Source organism: Hylobates moloch, unplaced genomic scaffold (assembly GCF_009828535.3).
Source record: "Hylobates moloch isolate HMO894 unplaced genomic scaffold, HMol_V3 SCAFFOLD_1, whole genome shotgun sequence".
NCBI lineage: Eukaryota > Metazoa > Chordata > Mammalia > Primates > Hylobatidae > Hylobates > Hylobates moloch.
In genome coordinates, this window is record NW_026652276.1 from 230600364 (window position 1) to 230624743 (window position 24380).

At 59.8% G+C, this 24380-nt stretch overlaps 1 protein-coding gene across 1 annotated transcript in view; it reads left to right on the forward strand.

The window, feature by feature from the left end:
- The window catches only part of LOC116813241 (SCO-spondin-like), a 58441-nt gene that overhangs the window by 18667 nt on the left and 15394 nt on the right, over positions 1 to 24380 (forward strand). Inside the window, 38 exon segments of the mRNA XM_058427842.1 lie at positions 220 to 373; positions 476 to 530; positions 1913 to 2017; positions 2330 to 2548; positions 2657 to 2784; positions 3433 to 3577; positions 3658 to 3808; positions 4333 to 4405; positions 5158 to 5215; positions 6916 to 7086; positions 7370 to 7513; positions 8939 to 9109; positions 9194 to 9358; positions 10099 to 10278; positions 10379 to 10501; positions 10627 to 10756; positions 10840 to 10965; positions 11148 to 11239; positions 12491 to 12664; positions 12974 to 13138; positions 13817 to 14069; positions 15335 to 15381; positions 15558 to 15728; positions 16112 to 16243; positions 16460 to 16605; positions 17972 to 18066; positions 18719 to 18771; positions 18965 to 19177; positions 19326 to 19496; positions 19621 to 19700; positions 20724 to 20893; positions 21428 to 21474; positions 21566 to 21757; positions 21877 to 22047; positions 22278 to 22478; positions 22784 to 22880; positions 22985 to 23184; positions 23471 to 23637. Of these exon segments, the coding sequence (XP_058283825.1) occupies positions 220 to 373; positions 476 to 530; positions 1913 to 2017; positions 2330 to 2548; positions 2657 to 2784; positions 3433 to 3577; positions 3658 to 3808; positions 4333 to 4405; positions 5158 to 5215; positions 6916 to 7086; positions 7370 to 7513; positions 8939 to 9109; positions 9194 to 9358; positions 10099 to 10278; positions 10379 to 10501; positions 10627 to 10756; positions 10840 to 10965; positions 11148 to 11239; positions 12491 to 12664; positions 12974 to 13138; positions 13817 to 14069; positions 15335 to 15381; positions 15558 to 15728; positions 16112 to 16243; positions 16460 to 16605; positions 17972 to 18066; positions 18719 to 18771; positions 18965 to 19177; positions 19326 to 19496; positions 19621 to 19700; positions 20724 to 20893; positions 21428 to 21474; positions 21566 to 21757; positions 21877 to 22047; positions 22278 to 22478; positions 22784 to 22880; positions 22985 to 23184; positions 23471 to 23637 (5335 nt within the window).

Consider the following 24380-nt stretch of genomic DNA (forward strand, 5'->3'; position numbering starts at 1 on the left):
ATTGCTTCTCTGGCCTTCTTCTGGGCCAGTTGCAATGTCTCAGGTGCAGGGGCAGAGTGGGCTTATAGGGTGACCAAATGTCTCAGTTTGCCCAGGACTTCCTCAGTTTTATCACAGAAAGTCCCAAGTCCTGGGAATGTCCTCAATCCAGGCGAACCAGGAGAGTTGTTTACCCCAAGCAAGCCCCGTCACCAGGCCAGGGACATCCTCCTTTCTCAGGTGCCAGACGGAGCCCTGTGAGGGGTGTGAGCATCAGGGCCAGGTTCACCGTGTCGGGGAACGCTGGCGTGGGGGCCCCTGCAGGGTGTGCCAGTGTCTGCACAACCTCACCGCACGCTGCTCACCCTACTGCCTGCTTGGCAGCTGCCCCCAGGTGAGGGCACTGGAGTGTGTGGTGGGCAGAGCTGGAGGGGATGTGGAGGCTGGTGGAGTGGGTTGGAGATAGGCAGGCGGCCTGACCTCTGTGCCTCTGCAGGGCTGGGTCTTGGTGGAGGGGACGGGAGAATCATGCTGCCACTGTGCCCTACCTGGTGAGTGTGCCTGGGGATGACAGAGAAGCTCCAGGGGGAGGACAATCGGCGGGGTCTCTGAGAGGGAACCAGGGGCACTGAGCGGGGGTGGCTGGATACCCCAGCCTCAGGGTGGCGGGAAGCCTGAGTTCTGCATGCCAAGGGAAGGAGGGGACCTCGGGGTGGGAAGGCTTCTCTCTGCCTTCCCTCTCCTTCCACCATGCCTTCCTGTGCTTTGGGGGCTTTCTGCCTCCCCCATGGTGCCACCTTTGAGCTGCTCTGTTTCCACTGGTTCTGCTCAGATCTGGTTGCTCTGGTTGCTTTTCTTTTCCTCTTAGAACAGCCAAGACAAAGTTAAGTTGGACTTTTCAAAAGTATCTTTGCCTGGAAATGAGTTATAAATGAAACAGGAAAATACAAAGGCTTGAAATGGATGCATTTATGGGTCCAGGTTTTCTTTTCTTTTTCTTTTTTTTTCTTTCTTTTCTTTTCTTTCTTTCTTTTTCTGTTTCTTTCTTTCTCTCTCTCCTTCCTTTTCTTTCTCTTTTTTCTCTTTCTTTCTCTCTCTCTCTCCTTCCTTTCCTTTCTTTTATTTCTTTCTTTGTTTCTTTCTTTCTCTCTCTCCTTCCTTTTCTTTCTTTTTTCTCTTTCTTTCTTTCTCTCTCTCTCCTTCCTTTCCTTTCTTTCTTTTCTTTCTTTCTTTCTTTCCTTTTCTTTTCCTTTCTTTTCTCTCTTTCTTTCTTTTTTGAGACAGGGTCTCGCTCTGATGCCCAGGCTGGAGTGCAGTGCTGTGATCTCGACTCACTGCAACCTCTGCCTCCTGGCTTCAAGCGATTCTCATGCCTCAGTCTCCCGAGTAGCTGGGGTTAGACATGTACCACCATGCCCAGCTAATTTTTGTATTTTTAATAGAGACAGAGTTTTGCCATGTTGGTCAGGCTGCAGCTTGCTTATCCTAAAAGTGCATCCACAGGTTGCTGAGGTTAAAACAGAGCCAGCATACTCAGTTGCACAGGTTATTCACTGTACAAGTGAGCTGGTGATTGGGGCCTAGACTCCAGCCCACAGAGCCGCTTTCATCCAGAGGCAGCCCCTTTCTAATGCCCATGAAGGTGCCTTTTTGGTGTCAGCACCCCTGGATTAGTAACTGCAGTTGCTGGGTCCTGGGCTGAAAGTAGTTTCAGGCTGGCAGTTTTACTCTGTGTTCTCTAAATATTCAGTGGATGTGAAAGCCCCCGATTCACACCAAGGGAAGGAGGAGGGACCTTTCCCAGCTAGGAGGTTGTTCCTGGGAAGTCAGCAGGGACAAAGTGCTCTAAGAAGTGGGGAGAGGCCTGAGTGCTGGGCCGGGGACTGTGAGCCTCTCGGTCTCTGTCTCCTGACCCTGAAGTCTCCTCCCACAGGAGAGAACCAGACAGTCCAGCCCATGGCCACTCCTGCCGCAGCTCCGGCTCCCAGTCCCCAGATCAGATTCCCTTTGGCCACTTACATTCTGCCTCCACGAGGAGGTAAGGGCCATGTGCTGTGCAGTGCAGTGCTGAGAGGGGCCATGCTGCCCAGGGGTTGTCCAACCTGGGAGGGGAAACAGGCCCTTGGGGACATCCTCCTTGCCTTGCACACTGTGGATGGTCATCCTAAGGATCTGGGAATCATCCTATCTTAAGTTGCCTCTCTTGACTCTTCCCTCCCTGGGCTAAAGGCACCCATGTGGGCCTTTCACATCCCCTAGCTCCCCGTGCGACTTCCTAACCGTGTCTCTGCAGGCTCCTGCTGCCCTCTGTCCTCCCCCACTCCAGCCTGTCTCTCTCTTCTGCACCCAGACCCCTGCTATTCTCCCCTGGGACTGGCTGGACTGGCTGAGGGGAGTCTGCATGCATCGTCCCAGCAGCTGGAACACCCCACCCAGGCTAGCCTCCTGGGGGCTCCCACCCAGGGGCCTGGCCCTCAGGGACGGCACGCTGGAGGGGATGCTTATGCCAAGTGGCACACTCAGCCCCATTACCTGCAGCTGGACCTGCTTCAGCCCCGGAACCTCACTGGTCAGTGAGGAGGGCAGTGCTTGAGGAGAGGCGGTGATGATGGGCGGGCGGCAGGTGTAGCTCCTTCAGCTCTGACCTCTGCTCTTGCCCTGGCTCCTCCCTCCCCAGGCATCATAGTGCCGGAGACTGGCTCCTCCAACGCATATGCCACCAGCTTCTCACTCCAGTTCAGCAGCAATGGTCTACACTGGCATGACTATCATGACATCCTGCCTGGCATCTTGCCCCTGCCCAAGGTACCACCCGCCCAAGGCCGATAGGGCCAGCGGCCCACCATGCCCTTTTGTGGGTTCCATAGCCTTTGTCCCCAAGGGCCTTCCAGTCTCCCTGGCAGGTAGCAGGGACTGTGCTCTGTGGAGCTGAGGCTTGGGTGTCACTGTCACATGGATGCTGGAAACCATCCAAGTGGCTTAGACTCAGGGCAGGTATGTGAAGCCTACAAGGGAGAGAGGGTGGGGAGACACCAAGTTCACTGAGAGCCTCCGGGAGCCCAGACCCATGCAGGTCTTCGTGGAGAGCAGCCTGGGCACAGCCTTCCCCCTCAGGAGACAAATTGCACGAAGCGGTAGGAATCAGTCCGTGCCGTGTGTTAAGTCTTAACTGTTTCAGGAGCACCTGCTCTGTGCCAGGTGCCGAGCCAGGCCCTGGGGACACAGCAGTGAACAGGACCTGGCCTTTGCCCTAGGGGCACCTCCAGCCTAGCGGGAGGAGCTCAGTCCAGGACCAGCCCCCTCCAGGCTTGAGAGCCCAAATGCCTACTGCCAGGGTGGGAGGCATGGCTCTGGGAGGGGCCGTGAAAATGGGGAAAAAGTGGGGTCACTCAAAGTCATGAGGTCAGCCTGAGAAAGAGGTGAAGCTCAGTCATCAGCATCCTCTGCCGGCAGCTTTTCCCCAGAAACTGGGACGACCTGGACCCTGCCGTATGGACTTTCGGCCAGATGGTGCAGGCGAGGTTTGTCAGGGTGTGGCCCCACGATGTCCACCACAGCGATGTCCCCCTGCAGGTGGAGCTGCTGGGCTGCGAGCCAGGTACAGGTTGCACAGGAGTGGGCAGGGCAGGAGAGAGGGGGGCCATGGGAGGAGCCCTCAGCCATACGTCCTCCACACAGGGTCCCCACCGGCACCTCTGTGCCCAGGGGTTGGACTCCGCTGTGCCAGTGGTGAGTGTGTCCTGAGAGGGGGCCCGTGCGACGGTGTTCTGGACTGCGAGGATGGCTCGGGTGAGGAGGGCTGTGTATTGCTGCCTGAGGGCACTGGCAGGTATACTGTTGCTGGCTGTGCAGCTCACGCCCTTGGCCTGGCCTTTGAGGGGACAGCCATGTGGGAGGGGCCTGGCACTGCCTTCACCCCCAAGGTGCCCAGACCCTGCATGCTGAGGAGCTGCAGCCGGGTGCCTTCAAGGCCCGTTCCCACCTGGATTCTAGGATTCCCTGCCTTTCTCATAGTTGATTCAGGGGTTCTCCAGGTGTGGGCCCTGGACCAGCAGCATCGGCAGCACCTGCAGCTTGTTAGAAGGGCGGGTTCTAGGGCCCGCCCAGACCTACGGGGTGGGGTGCAGCAACGTGCGTCTTACAAGCCCCTCAGGTGATTCTAACCCGTGGTCAAGTTGGGAGCTACTGTTGGGAGCATTGCCTTTGTCCAGCCTCAGTGGCCAGAGTCCTTCCTGAATGCCCACCCCAGCAAAGACCCCAGGCCTGGCAAAAGCACACTGACGCCCCTGCCTGGAAGGGGGGCACTGGTGCTGGGAGGGCCCCTGGAGCCCTTTTGGCTATTTTTCTCCCCAGATTCCATTCCACAGCCAAGACCCTGGCGCTCTCCTCCGCCCAGCCGGGGCAGCTGCCGCACTGGCCCAGGGAGGTGAGTGTGGAGCCTTGGGCCCAGAGGGTGGAGTGGGGGGACGGGGACCTCACCTCACGGCCTCACCAGCCCTGCTCCTGCACCAGCCGGCGGCATCTCCCCTCTCCGCAGCATTTCCTCCTGTGTGTTCCCTGGTACTGCTCTCAGGAACCTTCCCGGTGCCTGGCAGAGGGCTGGGGGCTGGGCCAACACAGAGATGCAGAGATGTGCAGGCAGAGCGAGGGCCCAGAGGGGTCTGGGGACAAGAGAAGCCTGCACCCCTAATAGGGAGCTTATGCCCACAGGGCAGGCACCAGGGCATCTGGTGCTCAGAGCCGAAAAGAGCTCTGTGCCCTGGTCCCCAGGGGCTTCCCGGACAAGACTTGAGGGCTGGAGAGGGGTGTCTGTAGTGTGGAGAAGGCGCGGAGCACCTTCCCACCTGGAATAGCCTGGTCAGCAACCCAGAGTGTGTGGGTGGGGTAGGGGGTGGGGGGGACACGTGCATTGGGTGGGGGAAGGAGAGTTTGAGGGGCAAGAGCTGAAATGGATCACCGTGGTGGGCTGCTGAGAATAAGGTCCCTGAGCTCCTTGAGGGCAGTGGGCTGGTGCCTGGAAGCGCAGTTGCATCCTCAGCTCTGCCCTGGGCTTCGGGGGAGGAAGATGGACAGGAAGCAGTGCTGGCTGGGACTGTGAGTGCCCAGGCTGTATCCTCAGGGGATGGGAGCTGCCCTCAGGGCCTGGCGTGCAGGGTGCTGAGCCCTCTCCCTCTGCAGGGCCTGGCAGAGACTGAGCACTGGCCTCCTGGACAGGAATCCCCCACGTCCCCGACAGGTGTGTGCACAGACTCCAGGCCTCCTCCCCAAACCCTTGTCCCACCTGTTCTTCCAGAGCCAGGGGCACTTACACCTCAGGGGTTCAAATCCCCTGACCCCTGACTTCCCCACAACCGAGAGAGTCATGGAGTTGGCTCAGCGGGGAGACACTGGTCACTTTGGGAATGGCCAGGTCCTGCCCCTGCCCATCCCCTGGGATTCCAAGGTATGTGGCTGTAGGTTGGCGGGGCGGGTAGCTCCAGGCCAGCTCCGAGGACTGAGCCTGTGCCCTGTAATGTGGCTGCCTCCCCAGATGCCTGGTCAGGACAGGTCTCCCCCATGGGGGTGGGAGGCCACTTGGCTCCAGCCTGCACTCCCTCTGCTCACCATCCATGGAGCCAGGCCCCCCTTTCTGAAGCGTTTGCTGGCATCAAATGTCTCTTAAGTGGGTGGGGGCTTGGATGTGGTCACCAAGTTGGCATGCTCCTGTATAAGAAAGGAAGGGGCTCTGCCTGGTTGTGAACCGGCCTCCCTGGAACTACCTTATTATTCTCCTGCCTGCTAGCCTCCTGGAGGGCCTGCTGTCCTGCGGGGATTGGGGGCTGGTAAGAGGGCTTTTGGTGGGGGTGAGTTCCTGCCCTCATTTCTAGCCCCTATGGGAAGGACCTGGGTGAGGCTTGGGGCAGCAGGGGCTGGAGAGGAAGGAGGGCGAGGGTGCCAGGTCTGCTCTTTCATTGTGGCTCATCCTCCCCTGGGCCTCAGCTTTTCCCCATCTGTGACACTAGGAGGCCTCATCGACAACTGTGGCCCCTCCCTGTGAGTTCTGATGGAAGTTATTCAGAACCTGGCCGGACTGTTTCTGTGTCTTTTGTGAAAAGCAGACAAAGCAATTGATGCCATCCCTCAGATCCATAACATGCAGACCCATGGGATACATTCTAATTTCATTCTCAGTCTGGTTCTTTAAAAAAAAAAAAAAAAAAATGGCTGTCTTTGAATGCATCTCTTGCCAGAAAATGAGACTCTTAACCCTTTTCACTGTAGCTGCCAGGAAGCCCAAAATCAGGTTGTTGTTGTTGTTGTTGTTGTTGTTGTTTGTTTGCAACAGAAACGATGAACTCACCCTGAGTCTCTGGTAGTGTTTACTCCCTCTGCTGCTGTGTTAAAATGACCTCAGTTCTTTGTCTCCCTAAATATCGTATTTTATGGTGAGTTTGAACTTGGAAGTTGCCATGTGTTTCTTCTTGGGAATAGAATAAAAATCTCAGATCAAAACAAGTCTTCTACTTTCAGCCAAAGCCCTTCTTGTGCTCCTTGGATTTTTTTGATCCGAGGCCTCTCAGAAGGCATCAATTGCTTTGTCTGCTTTTCACAAAAGACACAGCAACAGTCCGGCCAGGTTCTGAATAACTTCCATCAGAACTCATAGGGAGGGGCCACAGTTGTCTATAAGGCCTCCTAGTGTCACAGATGGGGAAAAGCTGAGGCCCAGGCAGGTGGCACGGTGAGGCCCAGGGGAGAATGAGCCAAAATGAAAGAGGAGCCCTGGCGCCCTCGCCCTCCTTCCTCTCCAGCCCCTGCTGCCCCAAGCCTGGTCTGCAGTACCTGTGATTACTCTGCACCACCCAGAAGCCTGGGATACCCTCTCGAGGGCCCCCACCTTCCTTTCCTGGGAAGGGGAGCTGGGCAAGCCCCACCTCCCTCCACCTACACCCACAGAGACAAGGCCCGTGAGTCCTGGCCCAGCCTCCGGGGTGCCTCACCATGGGGAATCTGTGCAGATGGTGACCACCACCCCCATATCCCAGATGGAGGCAAGGACCCTGCCACCAGGTATGGCAGCTGTGACGGTGCTGCCCCCACATCCTGTGACTCCAGCGACCCCTGCTGGTAAGACGCCAAGCCCTTCTACCTGTGTGCAAAGCCTCTGTGAGCCCACCTTCCTTGTGAGGGGGACAGAGGCCCTTTGTTCAAGGTCACACAGCTCAAGGTCATTTTGGGAAGGACCCGAGTTTCCTAGCCTAGTTTACCCTTTTTCTATTATCCCAAGATAGGCAGAGTGAGGCATAGCAGATGCCAAGAGGAGGGAGGTTGGGGGCTTCAGGGAGGTGGCAAAGGAGAAAGGACAGGGCAGGCCAAGTGACCGGTCAGCTGGCTGTGATGGTGCCCACAGGCCAGAGCGTCGCCCCAGGGTCCTTCCCACCTGTGCAGTGTGGCCCCGGCCAGACGCCCTGTGAGGTGCTGGGCTGCGTGGAACAGGCGCAGGTGTGTGATGGCAGGGAGGATTGCCTCGACGGCTCCGACGAGAGGCACTGTGGTGAGCTGCTGGAGGGCCTGCTGTCCTATGGGTAGGGGGTGGCACTTATCCTTCAGTGTAGGAAAGTGTCTGCCCCCATTTGTAGCTCATATTGGAAAGGATCCGGGAGAGGCTTGGGCAGCAGGGAATGGAGAAAATGGGTAAAAACAGGAGTGTGTGTGTCTTTGGGGGTGGTCAAGATGGGGAATAGGATAGGCCTGGGGTCTCAGCCTATCTTATAAAACCTGTTTGACCTTTGAAGAGACTCATCTACTCACTCACCCATCCAACAGTCTACCTACCCCTCTATCCATCCATCCATCAGCCACCCATCCATCCGTCTACCCACCCTCCCATCCACTAACCCGCTCACTCACCCACCCGTCCATCCATCCATCTACCACCCACCCACCCCCAACCCCTCTATCCATGTATTCATCAGCCACCCATCATCCATCTGTCTACTCACAAATCCATCCATCGATCCATCCACCCATCCAGCCAGCCACCATGCATCTATCTACCCATCCATCCATCTATTCACCCATCCATCCATCAATCCATCCATCCATCAGCCATCCATCCATCCATCTCAATCCACCTACCTACCCCTCTATCCATGTATTCATCAGCCACCCATCCATCCATCCATCCACCCACCCATCCATCCATCTATCCACCCACCCCTCTATCCATTCATCTATCAGCCATCCATCCATCCACCCATCTATCCACCCACCCCTCTATCCACCCACCCCTCTATCCATTCATCTATCAGCCATCCATCCATCCACCCATCCATTCATCCATCCATCCGACACCCACCCATGCATCTATCAGCCACCCATCCATCCACCCATCGATTCATCTACCCACCCCTCTATTCATCCATTCATCAGCTACCCATGCATCCACCTACTCACTCATCTACCCGTCCATCCATCCACCCATCCATTCATTCACTCACCTACCCATACACCCATCCATGCATCCATTCATCCACCCATCTATCCATCTACCCACCCATATATCCATCCATTTATTCATCCACCCACCCATATATCCATCCATTCATTCATCCATCCATCCATGCAAAGTAGATCACTGTGATCAAAGCTTAGTCTTCCAATCATGACCAAAGAAATCCAATGTTAATCAATCACAAGAATGGCCACTCCAGGGAGTATGCATTCAGGAAGAAGGTACCTAAGCATCTAGAATCTCTGTGTGAGAGCTTGTGTAGACCCAAGACTCCATAGTGGAAGGAACACATAGTGGAAGGAAGCCTGCTCTGGGCATGGGGTGCAGGAGGCATCAGGAGGAAGGGGAGGCCAGGGGCTCCAGTCAGCAAGCTCACTTTGGCTCTTGGCCTGAGAAGGGGCTGAGTGTATCATCCAGCCAGGAATCTACTTATGTGGCTCCCTTCTCTCCCTGCCTTGTGGGCAGCAAGCACTGTGCCCTTCACGGTGCCTACCATGGCCCTGCCTGGGCTTCCAGCCTCAAGGGCCCTCTGTTCCCCGAGCCAGCTGAGCTGTGGCAGCGGGGAGTGTCTGTCTGCTGAGCGGCGCTGTGACCTGCGGCCTGACTGCCAGGATGGCTCGGATGAGGATGGCTGTGGTATGTGCCAGCCAGGGCAGGGGCAGCCCTGAGGACCCCCTCCTGCATGAGCCCCTCTGAGCCCTGGCCCCCATGCCACTGCAGTGGACTGCGTGCTGGCCCCCTGGTCTGTCTGGAGCAGCTGCAGCTGCAGCTGTGGCCTGGGCCTCACCTTCCAGCGCCAGGAGCTGCTGCGGCCTCCTCTGCCAGGGGGCAGCTGCCCGCGTGACCGGTTCCGAAGCCAGTCCTGCTTCGTGCAGGCCTGCCCAGGTAACCCTGCACCCCAGCCTTCTCTTGGGAAAGGCCCTGCTCCCAGAGGGAGGTGGGGAACCCCCCATCCAGTCTCCTCGGGAACCTTTGGGTGGGAACCTGGGGTGGGTTTCTATCTGAGAGCCTCCTGGCCGGCTCTGCCCTCCTTTCCTACCTGAGCCGAGACTCAGGTTCTCGTGTATAGCCTGGAAATAATGGTCATTCCTGCCTCAGAAGTCACTGGAAGGATTAAGGGAGATGGTGTGTGGGGGTGTTTGGAGCCGGGCCTCAGGTGTCAGCCAGCTGTGCCACTTTCCCTGGGTGCCATGCTGAAGGCCTTGTCACTCTTTTATTCCATCGATCCGAGGGAGTGGCCCTCACCCACTTCTGTGCATGGCAGAGAGGGGCTCCCCACACAGGGGCCTCTTTCAGCCCCACCCTGGCTCCTCCCTGGCTGTGGTGGCCCTACAGCTGCCATCAGGGCAGCTCTCCCCAGGATCCCCGCAGTCCCGGCCGCTTCCCAGGGAGCAGAGCTTTTGTCCTGGGAGGGACCTAGAGCCCTTTCTCCAGGCACCTGCCACCTAGGGGAGGTTTCATGGGACAGAAGAGGAGCTGTGGAACGCCCAGGGCAGGGCCCTTGGCTGCCTTGCTGGACGCTGCCCAGGCCGGGGGAGGAGGGGAGCCCTGGCTCCGGCCACTCTCTCATAGCCTGTGTCTCCTGGGCCCCTCCTGGTGGACCCACATGCTACCTTCCCCAACAGTGGCTGGGGCATGGGCCATGTGGGAGGCCTGGGGACCCTGCAGCGTCTCCTGCGGGGGTGGCCATCAGAGTCGCCGGAGAAGCTGTGTGGACCCACCACCCAAGAATGGCGGTGCCCCCTGCCCCGGGGCCTCCCAAGAGAGGGCACCCTGCGGCTTGCAGCCCTGCTCAGGTGGTACAGGTAAGGGAGAGCTGGGCTGGGGACAGGGAGGGAGCACTGTGGGCATGGGGTGGTTGGGCCTCCCAGCACCTAGGCTTACCTGGTGCCCATCTCCCACCAGACTGTGAGCTGGGCCATGTGTATGTGAGGGCCGATCTGTGCCAGAAGGGGCTGGTGCCCCCGTGCCCACCCTCCTGCCTGGATCCCAAGGCCAACAGAAACTGCAGTGGGCATTGTGTGGAAGGTGAGGCAGACCTGGCCTGCAGGGGGACTGTGGGGTGCCCACACAGGCCCACCAGCCCCTAGTCTCCAGCCTCCCCTCCCTGCTGTGCCCCTTGGGGCTGAGTGCCCTCTTCCACACACTCCCAGGATGCCGCTGTCCCGCGGGGCTCCTTCTGCATGACACTCGCTGCCTGCCCCTCTCTGAGTGCCCCTGCCTGGTGGGCGAAGAGCTGAAGTGGCCAGGGGTGTCTTTCCTCCTGGGCAACTGCAGCCAATGGTGAGGGCGGCCGCACCAGGGAGGGCACTGTGCCGGGGTCTCCCCAGCCCTGACCAGTTCCTCAGCCTCTCCCTCCCCTGCAGCGTGTGTGAGAAGGGGGAGTTGCTGTGCCAACCAGGGGGCTGCCCCCTGCCCTGCGGCTGGTCAGCCTGGTCCTCCTGGGCTCCCTGCGACCGCTCCTGTGGCTCTGGAGTGAGGGCCAGGTTCAGGTGTGCGACAGGGGTGGATGGCAGTGTGAGAAGGAGTGGTGGGGCCCAGGGAGGTGAGGAGCCAGGCCAGCCCTGAGGGGGCGATAGTGGGAAGATGGTGGACAGGGGATGAAGGATGAAGGAGGCGGGAGTGAGGGCAGGGAGAGAGCAGAGCGGGTGCTCAGGGCTGCCTCTCTCCCCAGGTCTCCCTCCAACCGTCCGGCAGCCTGGGGGGGTGCCCCGTGTGAAGGTGACCGGCAGGAACTGCAGGGCTGCCACACAGAGTGTGGGACAGGTATAGCCGGGAGCCTGGATGCAGGAGCCCCCCCTTCCTCCTCCCAATTCTGTACCCTGAGAACACACGGGATGGGACCCGCTGACCACTCTACGTGGGGGATTGGTAACACCTCCGCAGTCTGAGAGGCAGCCCTTGAACTGGCCTTGGTGGAGGGGCTTTGATGGGGAGAGGCAGAGACTCCCGCCCAGACTGCCCGGGCGCCAGGAGCAGGCTGGCCTGGGTGCAGCAGGCAACTGCAGAGCCGGGCGAGAGAGGTGAGGCTGGTGGGTTGAGGGAGGCCAGCAGCAACATTTAGAGACCAGATGAAGGTGCCAGATGGTTTCCCTCTTTCCACCCACCGGGTGCTTCTCAGACAGTGCCTGTGCCAGTGGAGGTCTCTGCAGAGCAGGCGCAGCCCCACAGGTGTGCAGGGCAATGGGACGAGGTGGGCAAGGGGGGAAGAAAGAGGAGTGGGGCAGGAGAGGGGGAGAGAGGCAAGGTGCATCCAGGGGGTCTGGGCCAGGCTCTTGCAGTAGGAGCGAAAGAGGGGCCAGTGGAGAGTGGCTGGTGGGACACTGACTGTCCACAGGGACTCTTCATCAGTTTCTGACATAGAAGGATCAGGAAGTGTTGATCTGGGGGAAGCATGAGGATTGGTGGTGGTCCTGCTGAGGTGCTGTCCGAGTCCAGGAGAGAGATGTGGGAATGTAGTTGAGCCCAGGTTCACAGGAGGCTCTGTGCCTGGCTCCTGAGGGTGTGAAGTGGGGCTGGAGGCCAGGTGCGGTGGCCCACGCCGATAATTGCAGCACCTTGGGAGGCCAAGGTGGGAGGATTGCTTGAGGCCAGGAGTTCAAGACAAGCCTGGGCAACATAGACCATCTCTTAAAAAAAAAAAATTAAAAATGTAGCCGGGTGTAGTGGCGCATGCCTGTGGTCCCAGCTCCTCGGGATGCTGAGATAGGAGATCGCGTGAGCTTAGGAGGTAGAGGCTACAGCAAGCTATAAGCATGCCACTGCACTCTAGCTGACAGATCCTGTCCTCAACCCCCCAAAAAGGCAGAAAAAAGGTGGGGCTGGAGAGTGGGGGTCCCAGCAAGTGAGCTGAGAAGGGGCAGAGGCTGCACCCTGAGCCCAGAGCAGCCTCCCTCCTCCTTGTGAGCCCTCTTCTGCCCACCTAGTTTCTCAGACCTAACCCAGGCTCCCTGACCCTCCCTGGCCCTGCCAGGAAAGGCCTTTGCACAAATGGCCTGTCCTGTTCCCCCTCCACAGAGGTGCTGGGCTGGACGCCCTGGACTTCCTGGTCCTCCTGCTCCCAGAGCTGCCTTGCCCCCGGAGGAGGCCCTGGCTGGCGCAGTCGTTCCCGGCTCTGCCCCAGCCCTGGGGATTCATCCTGCCCAGGAGAGGCCACCCAGGAGGAGCCCTGCAGTCCCCCTGTATGCCCAGGTATCCCCCTTGGGCTCAGTGGTGGCTCGGACTCTGGGGTGGGATGAGCAGCAAAGAAGAATGCCCCCCTTGAACCGGTTCTAGGCACCTGGGAGGGGCCAAGGGTTGGAGCAAACCTGGCTGTTGTTCTTAAGCCTCTCCCACCCCAGCCATCGCCCAGCAAGCCAGCCTGAGTGGTAGATGTAGGTGGGGGCTGGAGGCTGCAGTTAAGACCCTGCAAGCTACACAGCTCCAGCCCCACGATACCCTATCCTGGACTGTCTTTGTCGTGCCGGTGTCTGTGACTCTGGATTGGGCTCTTCCTGGCAGTGTCAAGCGTCTGGGGTCTGTGGGCTCCCTGGTCCACTTGCTCAGCCCCCTGTGATGGAGGCATCCAGACACGCGGGCGCAGCTGCTCCAGCTTGGCTCCAGGGGATACCACGTGCCCAGGACCCCACAGTCAGACCAGGGACTGCAACACGCAGCCCTGCACAGGTACCAGACTCCCTGCCTATTTTCCAGCGGGCCTCCCTGGCCCAGCTCCTGGGGATTTTGACCTTTTCCCCACCCTCACCTCCGCCCATCACTGCCCTCCGACTCCAGGCCAGGTAATGCCTGGAGCTAAGGGAGCCTGGGATTTCCTGTGTCTCATCTAGCTCCCTGCCCCTCCCACCTGCCACCGGGGACCAGGTCCCAGCAGCTGTGGCCCCTCGGCCCTTTGCTGTTCCTTGCTGGGGGCAGGTCTCCTTCCCCAGAGAGCAGGCTCTCCAAGGGAGTCAGACTGGCCTTCCTCAGGGCAGAACACACTCAGGGCCAGAATCGTGGGGGAGCAGTGCTCGCTGGCCCCTGTGACCCTGGCCCCTTCCTCACTCTCCCTTGTCCTCTGAGCGCTCCTCCTATCCCAGATGACTGGACTCCTCATGGTCTGTTCTCAAGAATATTTGTATTAAAGTAGAGCAAAGCCGTGACTGTGTCCTGGTGCCATCCCAGACACTGGAGCAAAGCTGTGAGGGTAGGGGCAGGAGGGGTGGCTTCTCTGGCACAGTCCTGCCCGGCAGGCTGCCGCCCCATGCCCTGCTTGCAGGTTCCCTTCCGCCCCTCTGCCTCCCTTCCCTTCCCATCCCGTCCCATCCCTCCTGCCCCTGCTGAGACCTGCTTTGTCTTCCTATCCAGCCCAGTGCCCAGAGAACATGGTGTTCCGCTCAGCAGAGCAGTGTCGCCAGGAGGGGGGTCCTTGCCCTCGGCTGTGCCTGACGCAGGGCCCTGGGATAGAGTGTACGGGCTTCTGCGCCCCTGGCTGCACCTGCCCCCCTGGTCTCTTCCTGCACAATGCTAGCTGCCTGCCCCGCAATCAGTGCCCCTGCCAGCTGCACGGGCAGCTCTATGCATCAGGAGCAATGGCTCGCCTAGACTCCTGCAACAACTGGTGGGTCACAGCGTGGGGGCAGTGTGGGAGAGGGGTCGGGGATCTAGAGGTGGGCAGGCATGGGCTCCCTCTCACAAGCACACCCTGTGGTGGGGTGCTCCGTTCCCCAAACACAACACAGCAGCCACGGGTGCCAGGCAGGGTCCTGGGAATACTAGAGCGAGTAGTCATCCCCATTTGACTTATGGGAAGATTGGATCTCAGATCGATGGAGCGATTTATGATAGAAATAGAGATGGGAGGGGGTCTAACCTCCCAACACAGCTTTCTCTGGTTCTCTTTCCTGAATATAATTTCATACCTGGGATCCACTTGATTTCTGTTCAGAAACATTCAAGTGCCCAGTACCCAAAGCTGACATCAGGACCTGCCAGCAGAGGGTGCTCCAAGTGATTTCTCTCTTTTTTCTTTTTCTTCACTTCATTTCCTTCATTCTTTGTTTGTTTGTTTTTGAGATGGAGTCTCGCTCTGTCACCCAGGCTGGAGTGCAGTGGTGCAATCTCAGCTCACCGCAACCTCCGCCTCTCAGCTCACTGCAACCTCCACCTCCTGGGTTCAAGCAAGTCTCCTGCCTCAGCCTCCCTAGTAGCTGGGATTACAGGCACCTACCACCACGCCAGGCTAATTTTTGTATTTTTAATAGAGACGGGGTTTCACCATTTGGCCAGGCTGGTCTCCAACTCCTGACTTCAAGTGATCCACCTGCCTCAGCCTCCCGAAGTGCTGGGATTACAGGCGTGAGCCACCACGCCCAGGCCATTCTTCATTTCCCTCTTACTTTTTATTTTATATACCCTGCCCCTCCTTCGATTTCCTCCTCCTTCATTCTTCCTCCCTCATTCTTCCTCCCTCCTATCCTTTCTTTCTCACTTTGTTTTTCCGATCTTTTTCTGGGACCTCCAGTATTTATTAAATAGGCTTTAAAACAAGTATTGGAGAGAACAGCAAGTGTAGAGAAGTACCCAGTTCTCCCTCCTAGGAGAACTCCAGCTCTCTCTAAATCCCTCCTACCTGGCTCTGGCCCTCGAGGTCATTTCCCAATAAATACAAATGGATGAGACCTTGGGACAAAGGACAGCGCAGCGCCTGGGCATTGTGGGGCTCACTGAGGGTGCATCGCGAACTTCGCAGGGGACATGGGCAGCAAGCTTCACACCCCAGACCCTTGGGTTTGTCTTCTGCAGTGGTCTCAGCTGCTTCCCCGGGGTTAAGGGCTGACTGGCCATGATGGCCAGGTAGAGCCTCACTGCCCCCTCTCTCTGCAGCACCTGTGTCTCCGGTGAGATGGCATGCACCTCGGAGTGCTGCCCAGGTACCCCCATGCTTGGGGCACGGGAATTGGGCAGTGGTGGGTCTTCAGGGACCATAGGGGACTTAGGCCCCTCCTGAGATAAACTGGGAGCTCGGTGGTGCCCAGGGAAGTTAGGGTGTGAGAAGACTGACCTGGTTTCACACACACTGCCCTCCACCCCCAACACGTCCTGGCAGTGGCCTGTGGCTGGAGTCCCTGGACCCCGTGGAGTCTCTGTAGCCGCAGCTGCAACGTGGGCATTCGACGCCGCTTCCGGGCAGGCACTGCACCCCCAGCTGCCTTTGGGGGTGCTGAGTGCCAAGGCCCCACCATGGAGGCTGAATTCTGCAGCCTGCGGCCATGTCGAGGTGAGAGCTAGGACTGAGGTCCTGAGACCTCCTTAAAGAACCTTCCAGAGAAAAGCCAAGAAGACTCCCATCACCCCCCACCCTGAATCTCCAGAGAAGTGCAAGAGATGCCGCTAAGAGATGGTCCCCAGAGATTCCTTGAGGGTCCATTCCCTAACAGGGCCCCTCCTCAGAGTAGCCCCAGCTTCTCCCTAGAGACCAGCCCAGTTCTAGGCCGAATCCTGGAGCCCCGCCCCGCCCAAGCAGGTGTGAGGCACATTAAGCGGGATATGACGCTGCAGGTGAAGTGGTGGAGTGGTCCCCAGGGGTGTCTGGGTGGGAGGAGGAGAAGGTGGGGTGGGCATGGGAGGCAGGGCCTGCGGTGACCTGGGTACCACCCCCAGGTCCTGGTGGGGAGTGGGGCCCTTGGTCTCCATGCTCCGTGCCCTGTGGTGGTGGCTACAGGAATCGCACCCGAGGCAGCGGCCTGCACAGCCCCATGGAGTTCTCCACCTGTGGTCTGCAGCCCTGCGCAGGTGAGGCCTGCCCTGGGGACCCTCCAGTTCTCATTCTTACCAACCCAGGGCACTGTCAACCCCCTGACTGCCACCCCAGCACAGCCCTGTCCCTCAGCCTTTGTGCAGTCCCCATGACCACCCCACCCATACCCAGAGCTGGTGCCTCTCCCAGGTTGGGAGCTCAGGGGAGAGCTGAGTGCTCTGGGGCTGGGCTGTCAATTTCTATGTCCCCAGGGCCAGTGCCTGGCGTGTGTTCCAGGGACAAGCAGTGGCTGGACTGTGCCCAGGGCCCTGCCTCTTGTGCAGAGCTCAGTGCCCCAAGAGGGGCTAACCAGACCTGCCACCCTGGCTGCCACTGCCCCTCTGGGATGCTCCTGCTGGTGAGTGTCCCCCTCCCTGGCCCCAGCGAGGCCTCTGTACAGCCTGGGGACCATGGGGTGGCAGGGAAGGGACAGGCAGGATCTGGACAGCGAAGAACAAAGGGTATGAGGCTGGAGACAGGGAGACCCTGCAAGGTTGAGGAAAGGGTACTAAACTCATGGGTCACAATTCAGCTCCAGCAGGAACCAGCAGGGGATCCTGGGCAGGTCTCATCCCTCTCCCCCTAACCTGTGTTTCCTCACTGGTAAAAATGGTGATAGGTCTAGATCTTTGTGAATTGTCCCTGCTCAAGTGCTCTGTCCACTATGTTATCACCAGTTATTTATCGAGCACCTATAGTATGTTTAATCTCTAGCTGAGCTATTCTGTGGGGAAGGAGTAGTCTCTGCCCTCGAGAAGCAGCCAGTCTGGGGAAACCAGACCCAGAGCCCATAAAATGAAGCTAGAACCATCAGACAGGCAGGAAGTGAGCTTTGCACATTGTGGAGTGGGCTGGGTCAGCCATGGAGGGCTCCCTGTAGGAGGTGATCCTGACTTGAATATCAGAGATTGGAGGGTGTGGAGAGTAGGGAGGCATGGAGGGCTTCCTGAAGGAGGGGGTCCTGCACTTGAAGATCCGAGATTGGAGAGCAGAGAGGTGGCCACTCTAGTCAGAGGGTGGTGGGAATTGGGGCTAGGAAATGCCGGCTGCGTGGTGGGATTGAACAAAGCCGTGGGGTGAGCTGTGGTATATGGTTAAGGGACACATTGTAATCATATCAGAGTCCAAATCAGGCTCTTTTACTGGTAGCCCTGCGAGCTTGGGGATAGTATTCCCGTGCCTCAGTTCCTTCCTTCGTAAAACTGGGGTAAAATTATAGCCAGTCATCGGAGTCAGTCAGACGGCGCAGGGAAAGTGCTTCCCAGGCCCTGGCCCGTAAACTTCTGTGCATTTGACCTTGAGTCGTGCGCCGCAAGATGGTTGTTTCTTCTAAATCTGAAGCACTTCTGTCCAGATTCCCTGTGCACAATGTTTTTCTGTTTTTATTTTGTTGATGAAAATGTGTCTTTTCCTACCATTGCTGTACAAATTGCACATTTCATGTTTTCATGGCTGACTTCACGGGGATTTGACAGTTCAGTCTCATGTCCTGCAGTTTAAGATGATCTTTTTCTCCTAGAAATTGGAGGGTCCACACCCCCACAGCCCCCAAGCCGATGGTCCACATTTGCCTGGCGGGAGGGCAGTGGGGAGAGCTGCACGTCTGTGGAAGGAGGGCGGCTGGCTTTTAAGGGGGAGCTTGAAGATTGCAGGCTCTGACCGGGGTGGGGAGCCCAGGCCCAGCCCATCTGGAGCCAGAAGATGATAGAGGGTTTCGATTCCAGAACAACGTGTGTGTGCCCATCCAGGACTGCCCCTGTGCCCACGAGGGGCACCTCTACCCCCCGGGCAGCACTGTGGTTCGTCCATGTGAAAACTGGTGAGACACCACCCCCATCCCATTATGGCCCTGTGACCTCCGAGGAGCTGCTGTTCCTCCTCAGAGGCAGGGACTTTGGCTCCAGTCGGGGACAGAGACACATGTGCCCCCCACCCCCAGCCCCTCGGCACAGCCATCCAGCCCTCTGAGGCTGCACCTGCCTGTGCCCCTCCCTCCCCCTGTCCCCCACCTGTCTTCCCTCTCCCCACCTGTGTTAGCCTCCTGGGGCTGCTGCCACCGAGTGCCATACACTGGAGGGCTAGAGCAGCAGCCCCTGATGGTCTCACAGATCCTGGAAGCTCAGGATCAAGGTGTTGGCGGGTGGGCTCCTTCTGAGGGCTGCAAGGGAGACTGTTCAAGGCCTCACTCCTCTTCTGGGAGTTTGCCGGAAATCCTTGGCACTCCTTGGCCTGTAGGTGGCCTTCTCCCTGTCTCTTCACGTCATCTTCCCACATTTTCTCTTATAAAGGACATAAGATGCATTAAAACTAGGGCCACCTCAGTGACTTCCTTTTAACCCGATCACCTCTGTACAGACCTCATCTCCAAATAAGCTCCCATTCCCAGGGACTGGGGGCTAGGACTTGAACTTGAGGGTTTGGGGGGCCACAATGCAGCCCATAGACCAACCGACCCCTGTTGCTCCCCACAGCTCCTGTGTCTCTGGGCTGATCGCCAACTGCAGCTCCTGGCCTTGTGCGGAGGGTAAGGAAGCATCCCCACTTCTGACTTGCATCCCAGCTGCCTCATCCCTTGGCTGCAGGAGTGGGCCAGGGCTGAGACTGGGGCAGGAAAGCCATCAGGAGAGATGGGGGGCAGAGGCACCATTCTCCATCTTCAGCCTGTCCAGCCTGTGCCTGTCCCCCTCCTGCCTGCCCGCCTCCTGGGTATCCCCTAGGTGAGCCCACGTGGTCACCCTGGACCCCTTGGAGCCAAAGCCAGTGTTCAGCCTCCTGTGGCCCTGCCCGGCGCCATCGGCACCGGTTCTGTGCCAGGTCCCCCAGTGCAGCGCCATCCACCGTGGCTCCGCTGCCCCTGCCAGCCACCCCCACACCTCTCTGCTCAGGCCCCGAGGCTGAGGAGGAGCCATGTCTCCTGCAGGGGTGTGATCGTGAGTGCCTGCCTGCCCTGCCCGCCTGGACCCTCCTGAGGAGCCCAGGGTGGTGCCCACTGTGCGCTGTGGATGCTGCTGCCTTGTACCAGCTGCCCCCTGGCCCCAGCCAAGCCCCTCCTCACTCCTTCCTCTGCTGTGTCCCCAGGAGCTGGGGGATGGGGTCCATGGGGGCCCTGGTCCCACTGTAGCCGGAGCTGTGGGGGAGGCCTGCGGAGCCGGACCCGGGCCTGTGACCAGCCCCCACCCCAGGGCCTGGGGGATTACTGCGAGGGGCCACGGGCACAGGGGGAGGTCTGCCAGGCTCTGCCCTGCCCAGGTACCTGCCAGGGATGGGGGTGGGGGTCAGGGATGGAGGAAGGGGAGTTAGAGGAAGCATTCCAGGGATAGAGGCCAGGGTGGATGGCCCCACACAGCTCTCAGCCCATCCTGTCTGCCCTCAGTGACCAACTGCACTGCCATTGAAGGGGCCGAGTATAGCCCCTGTGGCCCTCCGTGCCCTCGCTCCTGTGATGACCTAGTGGTGAGTCCCAGCTCCTTTGGCACTGCCACCTGACCCAAGGCCCACTTTGCAGGAGGGCAGGGTGTGAATTTGGGCTCACGCCTCTTTTGCTGGGGCCTCGACAGCCCAGCACAGGAAGGCATGGGTGGGGGCCCTGGTTTCAGTTCACAGAGCATGCCAGGCCATCCCAGAGAGACACCAGCCTCGCCCCACAGAGAGCCAGCCTCACCTGACAGCCCTTGTCTGTAGATCAGACATTTCTCAGATTAAAGCTTTATGACAAAAATGGCATAAACAAAGGAAGGGGGAAATCATCTCCTGAACCCCATGAGCACGTTGGTGTCTAGACCTGCATCTGCGTGCGGGTGGGGGAGTGCGTGTCCACTATGTGCCCACCCGGGAACCCCGGACACAGGGAAGCAAACACAGGGTCACCACGGAGCCCACATTCTGGGCGGAGCAAGATGGACATGCATGAAAGAATGGTCACAGTAGGGGCCATGAAGAATGAGGTGAGGCTTCGAGGTCTTGGGTGTGGAGGTGCTAAGGGAGGTGGGGAGAGGGAGGAGAAAGAGGAGGAGCTAGAAAAGAAGAGAAGGTCATTGCAGGCAGTGCCTCCTCCCAGCAGCCCCAGGACCTCCCAGCTCCTTCCCAAACTGCCCCCTTGCCCAGCCAGCTCCCTAAGTTCTAGAGAGGTCTGGGGCATGCCCCAGCTTCCAGGCCATCAGTCCAGGTCACCCGCTGGAATTGGGGTTTTACATTTGGGAATACCTAGCTCCAAATCCCTGCACCAGGGAGCCAAAGGGAACCTCCTCAGCTGCTCCTCCCTCCCCTCCACCCTCAGGGAGGGGCCAACTCAGAGACTCCAGTGGGAACTGCAAGGCTACCTGGGTCCCCTTCCTGCCTTTCTCATCCGCACTAGAAGGCGTACTCTGTGTTTAAAACGTGAGGCCTGTCACACTTTCCTCCCCAGCCCCTTGTTCCGTCGTCTTCCCTGCACAGCTTTCCTTTTTCTGCTGATGGCCCCCACTTACTGTCCCCCAGCACTGCGTGTGGCACTGCCAGCCTGGCTGCTACTGCCCACCGGGCCAGGTACTGAGTTCCAATGGGGCCATCTGTGTGCAGCCGGGTCACTGCAGCTGCCTGGACCTGCTGACCGGGCAGCGGCACCATCCGGGTGCTCGGCTGGCAAGGCCTGACGGCTGCAACCACTGGTAAGGGGCCCTCGCCGTGGTGGGAGGCAGGGATGCCAGCAGGAGTCGCCCCACTTCATCCCATTCTCTTGAGCTCTCTGGAGTCTCCGCGAATGGTCATATTTGCCCCCCCACAATCCCTGAGCAGATGTGGGGCAGGCACCATGACCCGCGTCTGATAGGTGAGGAAGCTGAAGCTGACCCTGTGTGTCTGCAGGGGCTGGGCATGTGCTCGGGGGCAGGAGGGGTCTGGGCGGGAGGAGTGACAGATATGGCATTCGCAACCCATCTGATCACACAGTTGGCTCCAGGGTACCTGCAGTCCTTCCCCAAGAGTAGGCATCATCTGGTGACCCCGAGAGGGCCAGCTAAGTGGGACAGGAAACAGGATAGGGAGGCACTGGAGAGCTGGGAGATGGGGCACTGTCTGGGAGAAAACTGAGGATCAACCATAAGGATGAGGGGAGGGAGAGGCAGCTGGGGGGGTGCAGAGTTAGGGTTTGGGGTAGGACTAAGCTGCTGCCTCTTCCTTCTGTGTCTGCACCCCCTGCCCAGCACCTGCCTGGAGGGGAGGCTGAACTGCACAGACCTGCCCTGCCCAGGTATGTGCCCAGCTTCGAGGGAGGTGAGGAGGGGGGCCTGGGACCAGGGAAGGGACGGGCTGCACCCCAGTGCCCGCCATTCTCCTCGTAGTGCCCGGAGGCTGGTGCCCATGGTCGGAGTGGACAGTGTGCTCCCAGCCCTGCAGGGGCCAGACCAGGAGCCGCTCCAGGGCCTGTGCCTGCCCCACTCCTCAGCACGGTGGTGCCCCGTGTACTGGAGAGGCTGGGGAGGCAGGGGCCCAGCATCAGAGGGAGGCCTGCCCCAGCTACGCCACGTGCCCAGGTGTAATGCCCCACGAGGCCCATGTCCCTCCCCCAAAAGGCCCTAAACCCCTGCTCCAACCCCGCTAATCTGGGGCCTCCTGGGCCTCCTAATGCAGATGATCTGTCTTCCTGCCACAGTGGACGGAGCCTGGGGCCCATGGGGGCCATGGTCTCCCTGCGACATGTGCTTGGGGCAGTCCCACCGGAGCCGGGCATGCAGCCAGCCCCCCACCCCTGAGGGAGGGAGGCCCTGCCCTGGGAGCCACACGCAGAGTCGCCCTTGCCAGGAAAATTCCACCCAGTGCACAGGTCAGGCTTCAATGAGGTCTGGGAGGGCCCCTCTAAGTCTAGGGAGATGCTGACTCTGACCTCTGACCTCCACACACATCATGTCACTCTCTCAAGGGACAGTTCCCAGGCCATCAGTCATGGACCTGGTCAAGGTGGCGGGTCCAAATGGGGGACAGGCATGGCAGGAGGGTTGCGAATCCCTCAGGATGCCCTTCAGTGACCACCCTCTCTGCTTTCTTCCTGCGTAGACTGCGGGGGTGGCCAGAGTCTGCACCCCTGTGGGCAGCCCTGCCCCCGCTCCTGCCAGGACCTGTCCCCTGGGAGTGTGTGCCAGCCAGGTTCTGTGGGCTGCCAGCCCAGTTGTGGGTGCCCCCTGGGCCAGCTTTCCCAGGATGGGCTGTGCGTGCCCCCAGCCCACTGCCGCTGCCAGTACCAGCCTGGAGCCATGGGTGAGTGCCTCCCCTTGCCCCCAGCACTGCAGTGCCACCTGTCTGGCCCCTGTGCCGCTGCCCCGGGGACCCAGACTGGGGCTGCAGAACAAAAATGAGCAATTACCAGCTCTCCAGGCTTTCGTGTCCCTCGACTCCCTCCCAGGGCTGGTCTGGTTGGAGCGTCCACCTTCCTTGTTCAGGACACAGGGTGCCATGTGGTGGAGGCAAGAGGGTGGGGAGTAGAAGGCCGTGGGGTGGGAGGAGGGATAGATGGGGGGAGCTGAGCTGTCTGGAGTCCCTACCCTCCCTCCTGTGCCCCTCAGGGATCCCTGAGAACCAGAGCCGCTCAGCAGGGTCTAGGTTTAGCTCCTGGGAGAGCCTGGAACCTGGAGAGGTGGTCACTGGGCCGTGTGACAACTGGTAAGCCAAGAGAAGTGGGGGCGGGGAGGCGCATAGAGCCCAGGAGGGGAGCCCTCAGGGGACGGGGCTGGTCCTGTCTCTGAAGCCCCCTCCTTTGTCCCCAGCACCTGTGTGGCAGGCATTCTGCAATGCCAGGAGGTACCCGGCTGCCCGGACCCTGGGGTGTGGAGCTCTTGGGGTCCTTGGGAAGACTGCAGTGTTTCGTGTGGGGGTGGGGAGCAGCTGCGCTCCCGGCGCTGTGCCCGTCCTCCCTGCCCAGGGCCTGCCCACCAGAGCCGCACATGCAGCACACAGGTCTGCAGAGGTGAGTGCCAGCCCAGGACCTAACCCCACTGTGACCTTTGAAGTCCCATCCTGGCCTTTGACCCTGACTCATGGGTGCCTTTTGGCCTCTTCCTCCCCACCCCCACCTGTCCCCCAGTGCCCTCCCACCAGCGATGGACAAGTGAAGGAGGACTCAGCCAGGCTGTGGGAGCCTGTGGGAGGGGGCGCTGCCCAGGGCTGGGGGATGGGCAGGTGAAAGGCGCTCCTGAGGTGGGCAGTGAGGGCCGGGGCCGGGGCCGCAGGCGCTGATGTGGCTGCTGCCTCAGAGGCAGGCTGCCCGGCCGGCCGCCTGTACCGCGAATGCCAGCCCGGCGAGGGATGCCCCTTCTCCTGCACCCACGTCACACAGCAGGTGGGCTGCTTCTCCGAGGGCTGCGAGGAGGGCTGCCACTGCCCCGAGGGCACCTTCCAGCACCGCCTGGCCTGTGTGCAGGTCAGAACCTGTCCACCCCACAGCCCTCCCTGCCCTCCCTTCGCCTGTCCCCTCTGTCATGTCTGTCACTTTTGCAGACCCTGTCATCCCTGGGCAGGCCCCTAAGCAGCAGACAGGCTGGTGAGGCCAGCTGAGGCCTCTGCTGACAGCGTCGGAGGCAGGCAGAGTTAGACGCAGCCTCCCGGGGTCACTGGTTCCCTGGGAATGGGGAGCACCTGCCGCCTCTGGACTTGCCTGGCCTCTGTTCCTGACTGGCACATCTCCCAGCCCCGCCGGAGCTCACACTCACCCCTGTATTCCCTGCCCACCCCTCACCCTGGTAGGGAGAGGCAGTTTCCTGCCAGGTCGCCATGTTCCCCAACCGCACTGGCCCAGCCTCACCTCCCTGTCCTCCACTGTGGGGCGTGGGTCTTCACTGCCCCTCTCTTGCCCGTCCCATGCTTGTGGGGACAGTGCCCCTCACCTTCACTCCCCTTGGCCCCACTTGGTCCCCGCTGGGCATCCCAGCGGCAGCCAGGGCCCAGCTCTGCTCTGCTGAGCCTGACGGGCACACAGGGATCCCTTTCCTAATCCTAAAGCTGGCTGCCCAGTGGCCACCCCTGAGCCAGAGTTCCAGGATCCCATGGCCCGGAGGGACCAGAAGAGCCACCTGGTCTCACCTCCTAGGCCTAGAGATGGTGACAGCCTCAGAGAGGGGAGGGGACACACCAAGGTCACGCACAGCAGCAGAGCCAGACCCAAAC